The following is a 15,099-nucleotide window of genomic DNA, read 5'->3' as shown; positions in this document are numbered from 1 at the left end:
TGACACCTGGATGAAAAAAATAAGTGTGCCCCAGGCCAAAGCCTGGAATGTGACAGCCAGAAGCAAACTGCTGGGAGGCAAGGACTATTATTATTATTACCACTGCTGCTGGGCACTTTAAAAAAAAAAAGGAAATCAGGCTAGGTTGCAGAAAAATAAATTATAGAGAAGAAGAAAATAATATGAAAGCTTTGTGATTTCAAATGTGTCCTGGTGCCCTGGCAGACCTCAAATAAGCTCCATTTAAAAGGTGGAATGTGGCAGGCAGCCAGAGCGCACTGCAGGGGCCAGGAGGCGGAGCAGGCAGCCAATGAGTGGAGGTGGCCACCGAGGTCCAGCACTACCCCAAAGGTCTCAGTGCTCTCCCCTGGGCTCCTGCTCCTGCTCACTACCCCGTGCCCCATACTCCCATCCTCTGCTCTACAGCCACACCGCACTGTTTGCTATCCCGCCACCATGACCTTGGCATCAGGTGCTCAGTGTAGCAGGAAAACTGGCCTCACGGCACCTCCCTTCATTCTCAGTCAGTTTGTAGTCATCTCCTCCAGGTCGCTTTCCCTGATATGTCTCTACCCCGACTGGCCTACCCTCAGGCTATAAACACCTCTATTTCGGCACTTATCACTCTAGCTTGGAATGATACACTTCTGTGGCTGTGGCAGCCCCCACCCGCCTCCAAAACGTGAGTCCTTTGACAACAGAGACCCAGCTGAGTTATCTCCGTGCCAGTGCCTGGGATCTAATAAGATCAATAAATATCCACTGACAAGTGAATGTCCATGAGCCAGTTAGTGTCCCCAAATAAGAGCCCCTGATGCTGGGGTAGTGTGTCCACTCACTGAGCCAGGCGCATGGCGCTACCAGTCCTGGTTCGAGGACCCCAGATGCCCAGGCTGGCTGAGGGATGAGAGCTCCAAACCCTCTTCTCCCCTCCTCTCAGCCCTCTGCCATTCCCAGCAACTGCCCCAGCTCCCAGGACACAGGCAGTGGATCCCAAGACAGCATCAGGTCTACAAAGCCCTAGGAAATGCCTTCAAAGCCACCCAGGGGTTAAGTAAAGTGTCATGAACACAGCTCTGCCCCCATGGTAGCAAAGTTTAAAATATTGAAAAGATGTGCTGTCAGCCAAGTCCTGGTGAGGGGGACACATTTATTCGTTATTCACTCAACAAAGCCCTGTGTGTGCCTGGCTCAGTGCTGGACCTTGTATATTAAGCAGTGAACGGGACACAGAAGACCCTCCATCCTCGCGAGGGCCTGAGAGGAGAGAGACTGGAAGTAAACAAACAGTGTGATATGCGATGAGAGGTTGTTACTGAGATCATAAAAGAAGAGCATGGCAGGAGGCCTCCCCTTGGACAGAGGGCTGGGAAGCCGGAGGTGGAAACGCTGGTACTGCGGTCTACAGATGGTCATTCGGAACGACAGAAAGGGTTTAGAAGCTTTTTGAAAATGGACAACATTAGGGAAATCATCAGGGAATCATGACTCTGCCGTGACTGTCTAGTCATTAAAAATATGGTCTGTGAACGAGTTAATGACATACAGCTTGTTATAAACTATATAAAATATTCATAGGAAAAACACTGAGAGGAAATCTGCAAAATGTTACCAGTGGAGGTCGCTGGATGGTGAAGTAACCGGTGACTGTTTTTTGGTTGTGGCAGTGTCTTGGTTTTTATTTTATATGTATCTCTTTTTCTGACTTTTTTCACAGAAAGTATGTATTAAGTTTTAAAAAAAAAATCAATGTTTCATTAAAAATATAAACTAGAGGAGGAAAGAGATAAAGCCAGTAAGAGAAAAAGCACGGTGTGTATCACCAAGGAATGTGGATTGGAGTCACGTGGGCCATTGAGGACTTGCCCCGCCCAACTGGTCCACTGCTGCCATCCAGCAGAATACTGACTAAATAACAGTAACAGTAATAATAAAAGCTGACCTCGATCAAATTCCAGGCACTTTCCAAATAGTTAACGGGCTTTATCTCATTGAACTTGGGAGCAGGGAGAACTGGAACCATCCCAGTTTTACAACTGAGGAAACGTAGGCCCAGGGAAGTGAGGTCCCTTTGCCTGAGGCCACCCAGCCTAAGTGCTGGTATTGGGATTTGAACCTGGGTGTGTCGGACTCCAAAACGCATTTCTGAACCACTGTCATCCTCAGCGAATTTTTAGGAGACGATAGAACTGATTGGTACAGATGAAATAGAAGCAGAACAAATCAGAGTCAGAGGGACTGGCTGGGAGGAAGAGGAAGAGGTGACTATGGGCTGTAGAATTGCCAGAGAAAATGCAGGCCGTCGAGGTAAATTTCCATTTTAGATAAACAATGGATGAAGTTTTAGTGTCAGTACACTTCCTGTACAATGCTGGCCTCAAAGCACCTGTCTAACGAGACTCTTAATCCAGTCCAGCTCATGCCCACCTCCTCCAAGCAGCCTTCTCTGATCCAACTCCAGGCGTGCCCATTGCAATATTTGGGACATACCTGTATACTGAAAATTCTTTGATGTGTTTCTGAAATTCAAATTTAACTGGGCATCCTGCCTTTTTCCAGCTTGATTGAGTTATAATTGACAAACAATAATTATATATATTGTAGGGGTACAACGTGATGATTTGACATACGTAGACACTGTGAAATGACTACCACCATCTAGTCACATAGGCACAATCCCCTCACATAGTTACCATTTGTGTGTGTGTTTGGCGAGGACATTTCAGATCTACTCTCCTAGGAAATTTCAAGGAGACAAACAGTATAGTATTATTACCTACAGTCACCATGCTATACATTATTAGATGGATAAATTCTGGGTATCCTGCATTTTTATTTGCTGACTCTGGCAACTTTGAGAGCTAGGTACTTGGCAACTCCCATTCTTGGGGCATTTCCTGACGGCCTAATTCCCTTACGGAGACTGTACCTGCACTGCCCATCCCAGAAAGCTAGTCCAGGCTTGTGTCAAAGACCAAGAGTTTTCTGACTCTATTTTTGTTTTAGGGAACAGAAAACAGTCTCTCACCCCTGCCAGGTTTCAGAGGGAGAATAACGGAACATCCGACTAGTTCCCACAGATCAACTGGTTTAAAATAACAACCCGCAAGCCATACAGGGGGGAAAAAAAGAAAATTACTTCAAACGCCTCCTTGACACGATTCACGCTGTGACCAGTTCCCATACGCAGACTGTGAATAAACAGGCCAGGCCGGGGAGAGCTCTCAGGGCCAGGCTTGGGCCCTTTGCCTCTTCAAAAACAACAGGAAAACCAACCACCCTCTTGCTGATTCAAATGGATCCACTTGGCCAAAACTCGTTAAATGAACAAGAAAACCCAGTGCTAGGATAGCTTCTCACCCTTTGCCCAGGAGATCAAGGTCTGAGCTCCTAACTCTCCGCCTCACCCCCGATCACGGGGAGAAAGGATCTGAAAGAACACACTGCAGACCCCACCCACCCCCAAATGAAGGGGGCATAAAGTAGGAGAAGAGGGGATTGATTAGCCCCTAGCATTTAAACATGGGGAGCCTCACTCCATCCCACCCCACCCACTGCAAAAACAGACTCTGCTGCAATGGTTCTCAAAGTGGGGTCCCTGGGCCAGCAGCATCTGCAACACCTGAGAATTTGTGAGAAATGCATATTCTCAGGCCCCACCCAGACCTACTGGATCAGCAACTGTGGAAAGTACCCAGCAGAGTGTGTGTGGAACAGCTTTACGGAGGTATACTTGACGAAGAATAAACGACTCGTCTTTAAACCGTACTAATTCATAAGCTTTGACGTATACACTTGTGAAACCATCACCAAAATAAAGACAATGGACATGTCCCTCCCCCCCAAAAGCTCCCTTTTATAATCGTTCTCTCCTCCTCCTGCCCCCACACAATCCCAGGCAACTAGTGACCCATTCTCTGTGCCTGTTTTCTAGACTTTCACATGTGTGGGATCATACTGTGTTCTCTCTTTCATCTGACATTTTTCACTCAGTACAATTATTTTGAGAGCGATCGTGTTCTTGGATCTATCACTAGTTCATTCATTTTTATTGCTGAATAGTATATTATCTTTATGGATATTCCAAAATGTATTCCTCCATTCACCTGTTAATAGACATTTGGGTAGTTTCCAGGTTTGGGCTATTAGAAATAAAACTGCTATGAACTTTCATGCAAAAGTTTTTGTATGGACATACACTGTCATTCTTTGGCATAAATTCCCAGGAGTGGGATAGTGTGTCATATGGGAGGTGTATGTTTAACTTGATTAAGAAATAGTTTTTTCCAAAATGACTGTACTATTTGATATTCCCACCAGCAGCGTGTGAGAATTCCAGTTACTCCGAAATCCCACCGGCACTTGGTTGATGCATCTTTTTTATTGTAGATAGCCTTGGGATTGTGGGCATGGCGTTGTGGCTTTAGTTTGAATTTCTTTAATGACAAATGATGTTGGGCATATTTTCACGTGCTCATTTGCCATTCATATATCTTCTTTGGTGAAGTGTATGTTGAAATCTTTTGCCGATCATTTTTGTTGGGTTGTTTTACTTATGAATTTTGACAGTCATTTATATATTCTGGATGCAAATACTTTAGCAGATACGTGATTTGCAAATATTCTCTCCCAGTCTGTGGCTTGTTTTTCTTCATAACAGTGAATTTCAAAGAGCAGAAGTCTTAATTTTAATAAAGTACAACTTCTCAATTTGTTCTCTTATGGACTTGGTGTCACATCTAAGAAATCGTTGCCCAATCTAAGGTTAGAGAAATTTTTCCCCTATTTTCTTCTAGAAATGTTATGGTTTTCAGTTTTACATTTAGATCTATGACCCATTTTTTGTTAATTTTCATTAATGTGAGGTTATGAATTGAAATTCATTTTTTTGCATGAGGATATCCAATTATTCAAGCACCATTTGTTTCCCAGACATGCGTGTTTGGAAAGAGGTTTTGGTGTAGAAGTTATCATGCCCTTTTACCTGGTGAACTCCTACTCATCCTTCAAAACCCAGGTCAAATGTCCCTTTGACTAGGAAGCCTTCCCTGGCCAAAGCCAAGTATTAGAGTGGTGCAAAAGGAATTGCAGTTTAAAAGGTCAAAAATAATTGCAAAAACCGCAATTACTTTTCCACCAACCTAATAGTTCTTTCAACTATCTTCTGGTCTCCACAGCATCCTGTGTAACCTTTGGCATATTCTTATCCCACATGATTGCATTAATTCCTATGCCTGTCTTTCCGGCTGGAGCTAAAATTCATGCACAAGGACCATAATCCCAGCACTCAGCACAAACCTACCACAGTTGTGTGTGTGCGGGGGGGACTCAGAAAACAATTGTTAAATATAAACAAATGAATAAAAGAAGAAACAAGTGAACAATTTGCTTCTGTCAATAATTGAATACTGTCTCTCAAGGTCCTATCTACATTACTCATCAATAATATTTACTAAGAGTGCCTGATGGATTGATTTAGGCCAAGCCCTGTGCGAAGTGCTTTACGCATATCATGTCGTTTAATCCTCACAACAACCCCACAAGGCCGATACAGCTCCCATCATGGTTTTACCGAAGAGGATACAGAAGTTGTGAGAGGTCAGGTTCTATGCCTGAGGTCACATATTTAGTAAGTGTCAGAGCCGGGATTTGAACTCACATAACATATCACCAGAGACCTTGCTATGACCTCCATGTATCCCACCTCTTGCTTCTTTATTTGTACAAGTCTCATTTCCCAATAAGTCTAGACCTGTGTCCCCCACATGACCAGCCCTTGCCAACTACGAACCCCAGTGACAAAGGAGACAAGTCACAGGGGGGACCTCTCTGTCACCCTCCCATCCTGACCACAGGGTCACAGAGAACCACACACACCCTGGGAAGACCTCCCCCTTACCTTAGGCCAGGTGCCCATGCCAAAGGAGTTGTGGTCTGACATCTGGTGCAGGTGCAGCTCTGTCCTGGAAGCAGAGAAGGGACCAGAAATAAGAGAGGGCCCCCACACACACCAGTGGCCTGGCAGGGGTTCCATACATGGTCCCACCTCCTGAATATTCCTCACTCACTGCCCTCACTCCATCCTTCCTCAGTGCCAGGGAACCTTGGACAAAAGAATCAGGGACGAAAAGCCAGGGAGCGGGCACTAACGCCAGGTCTTCTCCTAACTGGATGTGTGAACTTGCTCACTGATAATATTAGACTGGTTAACTTGAATGAGCCCTTGCTCTGTGCGGCATTCTAAGGTGACTCATGACAGCCCCACTCAATAGGTGCAAATATTATTCCTATTTCACAGACGACAAAACAGAGGCACTAAGAGTTAACACCTTGCCCACACAGCTAGCAGATATAGAGCTGTCCTGCCACCCGCCCCCTCCCCTGGCCTCTGTGTTTACTCTATAAAGTCACATGATGTTTAAGGTCCCTTCTAGTATTCAAACTGCAGTTTCCTTAAAATTGGGGGGGGGGGTACTTAAGATGGATTGCACAACCCTGCAGGCCTAAAGAATTCAAGCAAAGGGGGAGGTAGAGGCACAGCCAAGCCCCTGCCCCTTTCTAGGCACAATTCACTCACAAATGCATCGGAGCCCAGCCTCAGACCCTCCCCGGGGGCTCAAATGGGTTCCTGGAAAGTGGCACTCACTCACCGGTCCCCAGCCAGTTTCTACAGTTCTGGATCCTTTAGTGCCTTCTCCTTTAGTTCTCTGCAAACCCCACACCCCTGGTCTCTGTCTCATAGTCTAGAAGAAGCCTTGTCAGAAACACCTGGAGTCCAATCCCAGCCAGGCCAGTTAGCAGATAAGGTAGTTCTCTCCCTGGAACTCGCTTTGACCCACCTGTAAACGGACAGTCTACCACTTGCCTCATAGGGTTAAATGAGATATTATATATACACCCTTATGCCAGCCTGGCACAGAGCAGGTGCTCTGTATGTTTCCCTTGCACCTGACCTGGTCTGTAGTTCATCAGTTGAAAGTTAAACTTGACAAATAATTAAGGAATATCTACCCAGTGCCAAGCCCTACGAGGTGTGATCAAACAATCCAGTGAATGTTTAAATTAAAAAAAAAATTATTACAGTAAAAGCCACATTGCCATTAATCCCCCTCAAAACATTCCCCCTTGCTTCGAACACACTTACCCCATTGTTCCTGCCACTTTCGGAAGCAATTCTGGAAGTCTTCTTTCGTGAGTGTCTTTAGTTGTACTGTCATAGCTGCCTTGATGTCCTGAATCGATTCAAAACATTTACGTTTCATGGCCATTTTGACTTTGGGGAAGAGCCAGAAGTCGCATGGTGCCAGATCCGGTGAATAAGGTGGATGAGGACACACTGTAATGTTTTTATTTGACAGAAATGGCCTACCAGAAGGGATGTGTGACACAGAGCATTGTCATGATGGAGGATGAAGTAAAGACACGAAAGAGGACTTCCAGAACTGCTTCAGAAAGCGGCAGGAACAATGCGATAAGTGTGTTCGAAACGAGGGGAAGTATTTTGAGGGGGATTAAGGGCTATGAGTCTTTTACTGTAATAAATTTTTTTGTTGAAACATTCACGGTATCTTTTGATCACGCCTCATATGTTAAACACTAGGAAGGCAGAAAAGAGTAAGGCAGGGTGCCTGATTCAAAGATCTCACAGTAAGTCTGGTGAGAAAGAGAGACACATATACTCCAGAGTGGCAGGTGCTGAACCAGAATAGTATAAGAGAGAAACTAGGAGCAGAATTCAGGCAGCACTACTTTAAAGAAGGGATTCTGAGCAGGGTTTTGAAGGGTGAATAGGAGTTTGCCACATGAATCCATGTGGAAGTGGAAGCCAGTTTTCGTCCTTTGGAAACTTCACTGTGGATGAGACAACAGCTTGGCAGCAAGAGAAGTAAAGAAAGAGAGATGGCCTGGAAGCTCACTAGGGAGCCCCCAGTATGTCCCTTACCCCTTGAGGTATCTGAGTTGTTTCCAGCACCTTTCTCCACTTTTCTGGGGCCCCTCCTTTCAGACACCGCTTTGTCCTGGCTCCTAAGGATGCCACACTTGCCTGGGTCAGGCTCACTGACACAGAGCCCGTCTAGAGATGAGGAAATGGGGGCCCCCAGAGGGGAAGCCTCTCATCTGAAGCCACGGAGCTGGAGAGCAGGATTCAAACTCCATGTGCAGAGTTTATATGCTGTGGTGTCCCACGTTATACCCCTACTATGTACCACACATGGTGCCTGCTGCCGGTGGCTTTAATGCCCACCGGCTGGCACTAGTAGGTACTCATTCTACAGAAAGGGAAACTGAGGTTCAAAGAGGACCCCCTAGGGCAAAGCCCAGATTTAAACACACATCCTTCTGACTCTAAAGTCAGTCCTTGACACATCTGTCAGGACCTGAGCGGCGCGTGGCCCAGGAGGCCCTCCAAAATGAGTCTCGCCTGGCGACCCTGCTGGTTGCTTGTCCCGAGCTGTCCCCTTCAGACAAACTCTCACGTGCACTCAAAGCTGCCACAAGTTTAGGGACCTCTGGAAGACTTGGGGTCCGCTGTTCCATGTCTTCCTCTCATGCTGCTGTCAGCCCTGTACTGACACACCCCTTGCACAGCAGACAGCCTCCACCACCTCCCAGCATTTATAAAGAGCTATATGTAAATGATCTCACTTGATCCTGTAAAGTCAGCCAAGGTATTGTTTTCACTGGACAGAGGAAGAAACCGAGGTTCAGAGTGGATGGCCCTTAGCCAAAGTTACCCCACCCATGAACAGTACCAGGCAGCTGGAATTGGAGGCCAGGTTCCTACTCACTGGGTCCCTCTGCCTCTCTGCTCTGGGCAGAACTAAGGCTGGGCCCCTGGAGAGCGGGTGCCCCTCGTCTCACTGCTCTCAGCTGTCCCCTCCCGGCCCAGCTGCTCACCTGAGATCCAGGTCCAATCCCGCTAGCATCTGGGAGAAGACCTCGAAGTTGCCTTCCCCTTCTGGCTGCCGTGCCACACGGCTCTTCTCCAAAAGCATCGTCTGCAAGGGGACAGGACAGGCACCTGATCAGCACTTGGGGTACATCTGCCCCCGGCCTGGTGCCTAGCTACCTGCAGGCCCCGATAGAGTGTCCCACTTTGGCCCAGCCTTTGAAGCAACATCTCAAGTCCAAACTCCCCTGGACACCTTTGTATCCCAACTTGTCAGTCCTTTGTCTCGCTTTCCCAGAGTCCATCTAGCGGCTCGGCTAATGCAACAGACTCCTCCGATGAAGGTATCCAAAGGGAGGGGAAATGACGTGGGGCCACCCTTCTACATATTCTTATTTCACAGAAGCCTTTAGTAACTTGACCCAAATGGGCACGAATGCGGTTTAGGGCCAGGATGGAGAAGGGACGTATTTGGCACAGATGACTTTTCCTTGAGTCTGTGTATTGTACCAGCTCCACCTACAACAACACTTCTAATAACCTAATCTATTTTTTGTTCCAACAGAATGCTTGAGCAAGAAAGGGAGCAGCCCGGCTGATTCTGGAGATGGGAACAAGCAGGTATGTGTTCCCCACACACTGACTGCCACAGAAGGCTGGTGAGCCTCTGTTGCAGCTTATGCTTCTAAGACCCCACTAGTGAGGGGCTGAATTACATATTTAGTCATGAATATTTCATCCCCGTGATATTCTGAGATACAGGTGGGCCGGCTTGCTCTAGGAGGGGACTTTCTGGGGGGCACTGAGCGAGGTGGGCAGGAGCTGGCCATGGCTGGGGGAGCCATGACCATCTAGACACATTGCAGGGGCCCTGCTGGAAGCGTGGGCTCTGAAGATGCCGTAGCCCCAAGGACACTCCTTTCCCATTCACCCAGAGGCCTCACCTGGAGCTGTGCAGCTGTCACTCGGCCGGTGGCATTGAAGTCCAGTGACATCACCATGGTGAAGCGGGTGGCACTATGGCTGTGGCCAGTGGACACGGAGCCAAAGGCCCGGAGGACGGTGAAGGTGGCTCGAATCTTCTCCACTGTGGGTGGCATGCGGCAGGGTGTCACCCGTGGCCCAGGTGCTACCACTCCCACTTCTCACAGGACCGCCTTCCTCACTGCCCCTTGCCTGGGGGCCAGACACCATCCTGGCCCCAGGACCCAGTGGGTTCCCTGCCACCTCCTCAATTCAACTCTAAACCACACATTTCAAAGCCAGGCTGGCCCTGTGCTGCAAGCAGGGGTGTAGGGGGAGCAAGATTGAGTTAAGATGGGGAGATACACAAGCCTAGGATTGGTACATTCTGGGTGACAGGGGCTATTGCCCTAGCGTCTCCTGGGCCTGGTGGAGCCCAAGAGGTGGAGCCCAAGAGGAAGGCAAGACATTAACGTTCTCAGACCTGCTCTCAGGGGAGTCCCCATCCCAGCAAGCTTGAAAAGCTTGAAGTCGCTGTGTGGACTTAGGCAAGCTGTGTGGACTTAGGCAAGCTAGTTAACTTCTCTGAGTCTTAATGTCCTCAGCTATAAAATGTAAATCACATCCACCTTGTGGGGCTGTTTTAAATAATAAGTAAGTCAATTTGCTTGGACTAGGACCCGGCACCTAAGTCCTCAGCAACTGTCGGTTATGATCATTACCAGTATTGTCATTACACCATTATTATAAACTGGCACTCTTTCTTTAAGGCCTAGCTCAAACATCATTTCCTCCAGGAAACCCCCTTTCCCCTCCTCGGTGCTCTTGCCCCTTCTCCCGTAATCAGCTCTGCGAACACTTTGTGCAGAGCATTCAAGTTTCGCACTGACGCCCTTCTGGCTGTCAGCTCCTCAAGAGCCTAGGCCGTGCCCTTCTGTCTTTACTTATGGGTCCGCTGCACAGTTCAACAGGTTGTGCACTGCACAAGAACACCACAGCCAAGGGGCACATCATTTGCACTGCACCATCACAGGTTTGCATACTTATTAGGATGATTTAGTTCTAAGAATGTCAATGTAGGATGATCCACAGATGGCTGTGAAGGGCTTAAGAAAGGACTACCTTTTACTAACTCGCACAGAGGTGTCCAATGGACTGCGGTAGCCCCCGGCCAGTCTGCACATATGCTCAGTGAATGCTAGCTGGATGGATATAAGGAAGAGCAGCCCTGTGCCCCTTTCCAACTCTCCCCGCCTCCCTGCCACCCTCGCTACATGTCACCTGGAGACCACTGTACCTGAGACACTGCCATCCACACTGCCTGCCATCTCCACCAGGTGCTCGAGGACCTGCTCACAGCAGGTGGTCTTCCCAGCGCCGCTCCGGCCCAGGGCCACAATGCTTTGGTCTCTCCGCTGGCTCAGCAGCGCCCAGTATGCCCGCTGGACCAGGGAGCCAATGTGAGCAGGCAGGCCATCCTGGCGGCCCCTGGGCACCTGCAGGAAAATCCCAGGCATCAGCTTTCCCACCCCAGCCAGTGCCCAGGGAGCACTCTAAGACCGTGCCCCACCCCAGCCTCAAGTCCAGATCTGTGTCCCTGCCTCCCATCCTATTCCAGCCTTGTCACAGAGGTCCCACATTTTACTGGGAAGAGTCCAGCCTGGGCATCTAGTCCTGTGGCCTGATTCACTGTGGCTCCTTGGGTAGCCGATGACCTACTCAGAGTCTGGCTGGGTCTCCTCTCTCTTCAGCTAGTGGGAGACTTGAACTAGAGCTTTGCTAGCTCCTGGGGCTCATCTCACTCACTACCCCAATTATTGAATGGCACCTGCCTGGAAAGAGGCAGCTGGATAAAATGGTACAATTGATTAGTAATGTCTGCCATGGAAACGGAATGGGACAAAGGGGTATGTGTGCTATATATTTGTCATAACACATTTAGGTAATACCTGATGTTCCTTCCACTTCATTCATTGATTTCTCCATTCATTCAATTAAAACAAAGTCATTGTCTACTATGTAGCAGGTACTGTCCCAGGCACTGAGAGCATCACACTACACAAAATGGATAAAGGAAATCTCTGACAACCATGAGGAGATACCATTATACACCTATGAGAATGGCTTTTAAAATGTTTTTAGTTTTTTTTAACTCTCACTGCCAAGTTCTGGTGATGATACGGAGCAGCTAGAATTCTCATACGATGCTGGTGGAAATGCTAAATGATACAGTCACTCAGGAAAATTGGCAGTTTCTTATACAGTGAGATGTGCACACATCACACAACCTTGCAATCTGACTTCTAGGTATTTACCCAAGAGAAATGAACAGTTATGGTCACAAAAAGACCTTCTATGTCATTGGTTATATTGAAAGTATATTCAAAATCAGCCAAAACTAGAAACCACCCAAATGTCCTTCAACTAGTGAACTAGGATAACCAACCATCCTGGTTTTAGCTTTGAAAATCTCACGTTCCAGGAAACCTGTGCCCCGGGGACTCCATGACAACTGGTCCCCCTATGAATCAATAAACAAACTAGTACAATAAAATACAATGAAATAAAGAAACAAACAGCTGATAGCTGCAACAATACAGGTGAATCTCAAATGCATTGTTGCAAATGGAAGAGAGTAATTCAAAAGGTTATATACTATAAGGTTCCATTTACCGTATTTTGCCGTGTATAATGCACACTTTTTTGCCCAAATTTGTGAGGGAAAAATAAGGATGCGCATTATACATGGGTACTAATTCTGTATCTATATAAATGTTTTTAATTCTTTTATTTATACTTATGAGTTAAAAGTGTAACTCTAGATATCAATAACGGACGATATCCACATGCAAAATAATACCCTGGAATACAATAATTGGTTTTGTTGAACTTAAGATGAACTTGTAAGACGATGAGTTCTTGGTCTTCGTTGATGGGTAAATATCGTAAATGTGTCACCAGTACATAAAATTTCTTGTACTTGTATCTGTTCTTGTGTTTTGTAATTATTTGTTACATAAGATGTCTTGTACGATAATATGTTAAAAAATAAATGCTAAAATTCCTTTATAATACAAAAAACAAGTACCTAAATATAAACAAATAAAAACTTGAATTGAAAAATTAAAATGAAAGATTTTCCCCCCCCCAAAAGTTTGGGCCAAAAACATGGGTGCACATTATACACGGGAGCACATTATACACAGCAAAATACAGTATATGATTTTTCAGAAAAGGCACATCTATTATATAGGGACAAAAAGAAACCCCAAACAAGCAGATCAGGGGTTGCCAATGTCAGGACATAGGGGCGGGCATGATCACAAAGTGTCTGGCAAACGTTTGGGGGTGATGGAACTGTCCTGTAATTGATCATGGAGGCAGTTACACACCTATACACATTTGTCCAAAACTTACAGAACACCAACAAAGGTGATTTTAACTGTATGTAAAGTAGACCTTAATAAACCTAACTTAAAAAAAAAAAAAAAAAAGTCCTGGCCGTGGAGCTTGCTTTCTGTCGGGAAAAGACTGATGATAAACGAAACAAATAATAAATTATATGAAATGGAAGTCATTGTAAAGGCATGAGCCTGGATGAGATCACCAAGTGGGTGTTTAAAGAGGAGGAGAGAAGAGGTGTGGGGACAGAGCACCCGAACTGGAGGGCAGGGCGACCCCCAAAGGAGGCTGAGAAGCAGGGCCAGTGGGACAGAGGAAAACCAGGAGAGTGGAGTCCTGGAGCCAAGGAAGGGAGCATTTGCAGGAGAAGGGAGGGACCCGCCGTCCATCACATGCTGCTGAGGGTCAAGTCAAAGGAGACAGGAGAACTGACCACTGGACTTGGCAGCATGAAGGTCGTTGGGGACCTTGACAAAGGTCTGCCTCACGTGGCCTTCAGGGAGAAGGGAAGAGGCAGAGGACACAGTGAGGTCAGCGGAAGGGCACCAAAGGGAACAGCGGAATGGGCCAGCTGGAGGGGGACGTGGGAGGCACAGGACGCTAAGTGGGCAGGCAGTGGGCCCCGCAACGCCCCATCTGCCCTGTCCGGTGCCTTGGCAGGACCGTGGGCACGAATCCCAGTGTGGTGGCCCTCACCCTATCCTGGCCCTCCAACCTGGGGTGAGGGCTACCCCAGTCCACTGCAAAGCTTTGTGCCCCCAAGCCTCTAGGAATAGTAGAGTCCCTATTCTGATGCAAAGCACGGGACTCCACAGCTGGCAAAGGTATGAGACACGCCCGATGGTATTAAGACCTGAGGCAGGTACAGGGTCCTAGGTCTGTGCCCTGGAACTAGCTTCTACGCTGAAAACACTGAAGTTCAACGACAGGCCCCCTCAGGCCCACAGCGCAGAGGAGAGAAGGGAGAATTCTGCAGACGCGGGCCCCTGTGTATGCACTTGGGTGCGTGGGTGCACGCATGCGCATATGTACGTGCATTTGTGCATGTGCACCCTTGCATGCTCGCACACAGACGTGCTCACAGCAATGCAACCAACAGTTGCAGCGGCCCCCTCCCTGAGGCAGGCCCACCTACACCCGACAGGGTCACACCCACGCTCATACCCGTGAAGACCTGTAACCCCCAGGCACACACGCAGCTCCGAGCCTCCCGTGGACCCAGACTCCCGGTGAGAGGACCCCCAGCACTGCCCCAGATCTCACCCAGGCCATCTTGAAGGTGGGCCCAGTTCCAGCCTCACCACAGGTCTGTGCTGCCACCTGGTGGCCATTTGAGGAACCAGCCGTGACGCAGACAAAGAACAGAAGCCGGCTGTGGGTTTGGGTGTGGGGGGCTGGATGGCTTGAGGGAAGGGTGCGGCACTGGGTTGGGGCTTAGGGGGATCTCAGGACTCAAATTCCTCCCTCCAGGATGTGCCCCCCCCACCTGCACTTTTGGGATCTTTGGCCCAGGTTCTGAAATGGATGCCTCCATCCAGAATAGCCAGTGAGAAAGTGGTTTGCCATAAGAGTCTGTACAAAATGTCCCTCCCAGGGCCTGCTAAGGGGCAGGGGAGCCACTCAGCTTCTCAGAAGGCTCAGAGGCTTTGGGCGGCAGTAACAGAAGCCTAGCCCCCACAGCAAGGGAGGGGAGAGTGCACGTGCACAGCTGTCATCCTCCCAGGCCCCTGGCCTTGATCAGCCAGGCTGGCGAGGGGTCTGAGAAAGGACCGAAGGGGTGGGGTGGGGTGTCCTGAAGAAGAGAAGTCTTGGGGAGAGGGGATGCAGGGCCACTGTCACCTCTT

At 48.1% G+C, this 15,099-nt stretch overlaps 1 protein-coding gene across 1 annotated transcript in view; it reads right to left on the bottom strand.

Moving 5' to 3' along the window:
* MYO18B (myosin XVIIIB) overlaps window positions 1–15,099 on the bottom strand; it is a 244,040-nt gene that overhangs the window by 208,221 nt on the left and 20,720 nt on the right. Inside the window, exons 8-11 of the mRNA XM_033098254.1 lie at window positions 11,151–11,349; window positions 9,835–9,977; window positions 8,899–8,999; window positions 5,900–5,963 (exon numbers count right to left, since the gene is read on the bottom strand). Coding sequence (XP_032954145.1) covers window positions 5,900–5,963; window positions 8,899–8,999; window positions 9,835–9,977; window positions 11,151–11,349 — 507 coding nt within the window. The remainder of the gene's footprint in view (window positions 1–5,899; window positions 5,964–8,898; window positions 9,000–9,834; window positions 9,978–11,150; window positions 11,350–15,099) is intronic.

Source organism: Rhinolophus ferrumequinum, chromosome 25 (genome assembly GCF_004115265.2).
Source record: "Rhinolophus ferrumequinum isolate MPI-CBG mRhiFer1 chromosome 25, mRhiFer1_v1.p, whole genome shotgun sequence".
Classification (NCBI taxonomy): Eukaryota; Metazoa; Chordata; class Mammalia; order Chiroptera; family Rhinolophidae; genus Rhinolophus; species Rhinolophus ferrumequinum.
Note: the sequence above shows the minus strand (reverse complement) of the source record. Positions and strands in the feature narration are given on the sequence as shown.